This window comes from Eurypyga helias, unplaced genomic scaffold (genome assembly GCF_000690775.1).
Source record: "Eurypyga helias isolate BGI_N326 unplaced genomic scaffold, ASM69077v1 scaffold31290, whole genome shotgun sequence".
Lineage (NCBI taxonomy): Eukaryota > Metazoa > Chordata > Aves > Eurypygiformes > Eurypygidae > Eurypyga > Eurypyga helias.
In genome coordinates this window covers 15,067-21,000 of record NW_010224289.1, presented here as the reverse complement: position 1 = coordinate 21,000, position 5,934 = coordinate 15,067, and the positions used below count along the sequence as shown (strand labels likewise).

General features: G+C 49.3%; 1 protein-coding gene across 1 annotated transcript in view; it reads right to left on the bottom strand.

Annotated features, from left to right (window-relative positions):
- Positions 1-2,208: 2,208 nt before the first annotated feature.
- Positions 2,209-5,934, bottom strand: part of LRP11 (low density lipoprotein receptor-related protein 11) — a gene marked incomplete at its 5' end in the record, with an annotated part of 14,364 nt that continues 10,638 nt past the window's right edge. The window contains 2 exons of the mRNA XM_010161163.1: positions 2,209-2,529; positions 2,807-2,908. Coding sequence (XP_010159465.1) covers positions 2,375-2,529; positions 2,807-2,908 — 257 coding nt within the window. The remainder of the gene's footprint in view (positions 2,530-2,806; positions 2,909-5,934) is intronic.

The window sequence follows — 5,934 nt, the reverse complement described above, 5'->3', positions numbered from 1 at the left end:
TCTGTGATTATTGAGGCCAGTGTATTAATTGCAGGAGCTGCCAAGCCAGTCTGTTACTTTGCTTTGTCTTGCTTTGCATCTGGCTGACAGTGCCCAGGCTTTGTGGGACGGTGCAAACTTTTTTATTTCAGTCTAGCTATGGAGTTTGCAGGTCGCAGGCTGGTGGCCTGCACAGTGTCAACTGCCGCCCGCTCCCCTTGTAGAAGGAAGGGTCCTGGGGAAGGTTGTGGCAACTAGAACACAGTGACAGGTAGGTTCCTGTGCTGTGCTTGCTGCCTGCTGCTCTGCTTGGAGGTGTTTTCTTGGCTGTTGCATGTGACATCCGTGAAGGTTGACGCCCCTCGCAGCAGCACAGCCACAAAGCCTGTTCGGTAAAGCGACTGGCAAGCTGAGCTGCTGCTCACACCATGGCTGTACTGCCTGGCTTGTGCTCTGGGCAGGATCTCGCTGTTGTTAAGAACAAAACCAAACCCTTTGTTTTCCTGCTGGCTGCATGCCAGAGTAACGGGTTTCAGTAAGAGAGACACTATGGGCACAGTGAGGGAAGACGACCTTTCCTGCTGCTATGGTAAGGTGGTGGAGGAGAACTAGGTACTTAATTAAACCCCAAACAAATTTTACGATGGGAAACAACACCCCGAACAGATGGGCAGTGCGTCTTTCCCAGAAAGGCTGTATTTAAAATGTGGCCTTTTGGGTCTTGCGCTGTTTGCCATGCCTGCTGCAGGCTGGGATGGAAGACAGGCCGCGCTCCCAAGTTAGAAATGGGCAGCATCAGCAGCATCATCCATCTCCTGGACCAGCGTTAACGCTCAAATGCAAACAACCAGACCCGCCTAACGTGGTGGCAGGAGGGCTCTGAGCAAGGAGCGCTGGCAACCGGACTCCCAGAGTGGTGGGCACAGCCAGCTCTGCGGCTGCTGTCCTGCACAGTTCAAGGACTGCTCGAGAGACGGGCTGTGGAGGTATTGCCTTGTTCTTCTCAGTCCTCCTACAACAACATGTCACAACGCCCCCCACCAACCACGCTCCAGCTTCTTTTAAGGCTGTTTCACAGAGAGGAGCAATGTCCTTCTGCCTGCTCTCATGCGATGGTCTCGTAGCACAAAGTTCAGCTGGTAGCTGAAAATAAAGCAATGCGAGAAAAGTAAGAATAAAATAGGTTTATTAGAGCTATTTTACATAAAGTAATCAAGACGGAGCAACTCGAAGAACTGTTTGTATACCATGGCAATGTTCTCGCTGACGGGAAGTTACTGAAGTACAAAAGACGACATATGAAAAGACGTACGCCTCACCTGCCTCTCTCTGGACTGGGACCCGTGACGAATGTGACATCCTCGGACAGTCAGACCAGACAGACAGCACGGGGTGTGCGTATACACGTATGTATATATAACAGGTACTGTACAGGTTTACTGTTAACACATCTGAAGTTCACTCACACGTACCAATTACTTGCTCTAATTCTATGAGAATTTTGCTAGCGGGAGGGCAGGTCGCCAAAGGTTTCGAGCTTTGCAGGGACCTATGGGATAACCAGCAGGAACGCTACGCTCCGGCGTCTCGGGTAAAAGCCGCTGTGTGTTTCTCTCTCAGGCTGCGAAGGGTGTCGAGCTAAGGGTGGAAAAGGCTGAACAAGCCCTGAGCTCCGGGGAGGGACGTAGCTCTGGGACTGCACGTGCGTCCGAACTCATCCGCTGAGGACTCGTGTTTTTTCCTTTTAGTGTTTAGTAAGCATGACTCTGTTAGCTGCACAGGGGTTTAAACTAGGAATGAAAAGAGATGCTTTGTTCCTTAAATCCCAAATTTTGTTACAAAAGCTGGTGCTTAGACAGCGATTGCTTTTCCTTAACAAAGCAAGGCAAATTCTTTAATGGAAATACTCCCAGTGCACCAGGTGGAAAGTACACAAATCAGTCTCTGCTGGACAGTGATGCGTTGGCCTGAAGCGTCCAGTCCCCAGGGCGGAGCACAGCGGTGGCAGCACTGAGAAGAGCAGGGTGGCACAGGCTTCCCTCCAGCCCTCAGCCAGGGCTGCTGGGCCTTGGTTGCTCCAGTGCCCTGGCCCCGGGGCACACTCTGCTGCAGCCGGGACCCTGGCTGCTGCGTGGAGGACCACCCTGCATCCCGTCTTGGATGTCCCCACCTTGCAGTTCCTTCTGCACAACAGCCGACTGGAGCTTGAGCGCTGCTTGTTTCCTGCGCACGGGCATCGACCTGCTTTTTTATCACCCAAGGGAAAGAACATGTTCCTCATCTCACAGGCTGCTTCTACACTTGAAACTTAGCTAAAGGTTTTGGTCCTTTTACAGAGGCAGAGGTTCATGGACACAGGAGAAAGGGGAGAAAATAACTGACCTAAATCCGATTTTTAGAGATACATCCCATTGATGAGGTAATCGGACTCTTCAGATGTAATGGGTCGAGCTTTTTTAAGCTTCTGTCTCACTAAGCGCAGTCTGCAAGCAACCATGAGCAGCAGTAAAGCAGTGATGGCCAAGCCTAAGGCTAAGGGTAACACAGCACCTACAACGAGGTTGAGAGAAATTACACTTTGTTTAATACAGGGAGGAATTGGTAGAGAAAACCTGACCTTTTTCTATAAAAGCACAGCTAGTCTATCACTTAGGTGCTAATACGTGGAGCAACTCATGCTGAGAAACTGAACTGTATGATCACAGAGGCCAGGAACAGTTGAGAACATGGAAGTATGTTATTCGGTTCTCGACTGTACTGTCTGGAGCTGTGGGCCCTGACTGAAAAACTAACGTAAAGCAAAAAGAATTCACATGGTTGGTCTTACCTGTTTCTGGGACTGGACGACCACCTCCAAGCTCATCTCTCTTCGGCACAATTATGCCATTCCCGTTTTTATCATCTGTTCTTTTCCCTGAGGAACTGTTATCTGCACAAAGTCAAGCACAATAAATGAATATTGCAGTTCAGCGGCTTGGGAAGTCTTATCCACAGGACACGAGAATTAAATGCTGTGAGAATGCTTAAATTCAGAAAAAAATTATCAGTTTACGAACTTCTGACTCCCGCTGTATAACCTGAATTTTTGAAATAATGTGAAACTAAAGCTAAAGTGTAAATCGCAAACCCCAAAGCATCTCAACCAAACCCGTGGGTCATTTCCACTGAAAAAAAAAAAAGGGGGGGGATATAAATTCTCTTTTACAAACTTCCATAATGGGGTACAGAGCAATCCGAGCTGAGGCATTACTGAAGCAGGTAGGCAGAGGTGCACATGAGGCCACTTCAAGTCCTGTTCGTTTCCACCTTGGACCTTGTAAGGTGGGAAACGCAGGGGCTGGCCTCACAGATTACCTTGATTTGGCCTGTTGCCTGACACAGACCGGTGCGGAACTCCTGCACTTGGACGACATAAAAGTACGTGGGGAAATGTTTTGGGTTGGTGTGGTGGGGTTTTGGTAGCAGAGGAGGGGTTACAGGGGTGGCTCCTGTGAGAAGCTGCTAGAAGCTCCCCGGGCTCCAAGTCAGACCCGCCTCCGGCCATGGCCGAGCTGAACACTTCAAAGAGGACGACTTGGAGCCGCTTCAGCTTTGCGTAGTACGGAGGACAGAGCAGAGCACTGTTGACTACACGAGAAGAGACAGTGCAGAGTTTGCCACCGAGAAGCGTTCGTCGCCGCGGGAGCGCGGGTGGCTGCGGTTTCGCTTCACAGGAGCAAAGAGCTGCTCAACGGGGCCTCCCTCCTCCCCCTCCCACTGAAGTCCTACTCCAAGAGCTGTGGGGACACTTTCTGCAAGACAGCCAGCTTAATCCACCGACACCTTGCAAAAATCAGAAATACAACTCTGTTTTGGAATATAATGACTATATTTGGTTTTTACTGATAAATATTGAAGGGCACTTTGACTGTGCTGTGATATATTTGCTGTCAGCCCTTGGAACTGTGACAATGCCAGTGAAAACATACTCTGCTGCTGGAGCTGTAAAATACCAACGTGAAACGTTGTAATTGGAACTACGGAGAGTGGTGGGCGTTAAGGAAGCGTTTAAATCAATTAGCTTGGAACACGCACCGCCCGTCACTCCCACACGCCACCAACAGCTCCGACGCGCCGCAGGACGCGTCCCTGTCGGTGGCACACACGCACCACCGTTAATTAAAGCTTAAATTGCTTCATTGATGCTGGCAGGAGGTTAGTGCTAATGTCCCCATCCTCAGGCACAAGGCAGCCTCCCAGGCTCTGGCTTTATTGCCCTGCCGTTAGGGCGAGGGGTGCAGAAACACTAACTTCACCTGGTAGGAAGTGCCTTGGAGACAAGCTGCAGCCCTCCTCCTCGGTCGGGCTCTTCACGCTGTTCTGGCATGTAGAGGGGACCTAAAGAAATCCTAAGTGTAAACCGTACTGCCTTTAAGGTACCCGTCTGGTGTCAGAGCTGTGCAAAACAACTGAACGTAACTGAGACCGAAACAGCAGGTGTTTTCTGCTTCTGTGTTCCCTAAAGTATTTGTCGTTATTTTGGAAATACCCAAAAAGCATCATCTCTTCCTAGAGCTGCTCCAGCCTGTATGAATGCCTGTTTCGTACGTTTGTTTCCCTGCCAGTTAAGTAAAGGGAATATATTTAAGTCAACTGCTTGTAAAGACATTTGGCAAATATATCTGGAGAGAAGTTTAGCTGGAAAATTTTGGCAGGGTGTAAGAATAACAGAATCCTTTCAGCAAAGCTTGTAGTGTTTAGTTAAGACTTGTGGTTGTTCTTACAGGGCTGGAGGGACTATCAGAGCCAATACTGTTCAACATATTACCTGTGATCCACTAGGAAACCAAGAGACATTTCCCCAAGCAGGTTTAGGAGCCTGACATAAAGCACGTTATGTGGGTTTTGGTGTGTTTTCACTTTCTCTTCGTTTTCTAGACTGTGCCTAGGAAATTGCAATTTACAGCCCTTGCCGGTTACCCTGAATCAGAGGCCTGGGTTATGCTTCTGCCGCAGAAACATGACTAAGGCTTGGGCACTCAGTCAAATGTTGTAATCCCAGCCCTGAACAGTACAGCACAACAGCTGGCGCGGGCATCCTGGGGACAGGCAGAGACCCCGTGCCAGGGGAATGCAAAGCTGTTACGGTGATTTATACACTTGAGCTGGCTCTGCTCGGGAGAGCAAATCTTCAGGCTGCTCGTGAATTCAACCCCTCTGGGCGGCCGTGCTTGCTAGGCTGGCTATCGCTGGCCCAGCCCGTTGCTCACTCCAGTGGGCTCTGCTGCAACTGTTTTTTTGCTGTATTCCTTTACAAGTGCAGCAGTGCCAGAACATGCAGCTGGGCTTGAGGGCTTTCCCGGGAAAGGAGGCAGGGGCACTTCCGAGGCAGCCATGCAGAAATGCTGTGCTGGCCTTTGGAGGAGACACAGTCTGGGTTACTTCACCACAGAGGTATGTCTGCAAAGGGATTACTGACAGCAAATGCCTCTTTCTGCATCTGCTCCCAACTACAGAAGAAAATGTTTAGCCTTCTAACTTGGGCAAAAGTATACTATGAGTCTGTTGCAGAAGACTCCATGCCCTGAGTGCCTGAGGAGGTTATCTCTAAGCTCGACTTGTTCTCCTGGAGTCACCCTGCTGTAGAAGAATCCCACTGGAAAGGCAGGACTGCAGAACAAGATTCACCCACTGTCAGCAATTAATCACTTCGGGAGTTTTCTGCATTTTTTTTTCCTTCTTACTGTGAACAGAACCCCTGCTAGTCAGGTGGAGGTTTTAAACAGTCCTTACCTTGGACTTCTTACATATTTTCACATTTTTATACTTAAGCATAAATCCTTAAAATGCTTGTATCAAGCCAGAGCCAAACATGAGGGCTACTGGACTAAAGAAAGCAGGTTAAGGGAAATTTGGAACTGAGCAACTATTAGGAGAAAATGGATTCTGTGACAAATTTCCCCTAGTACTACTCTC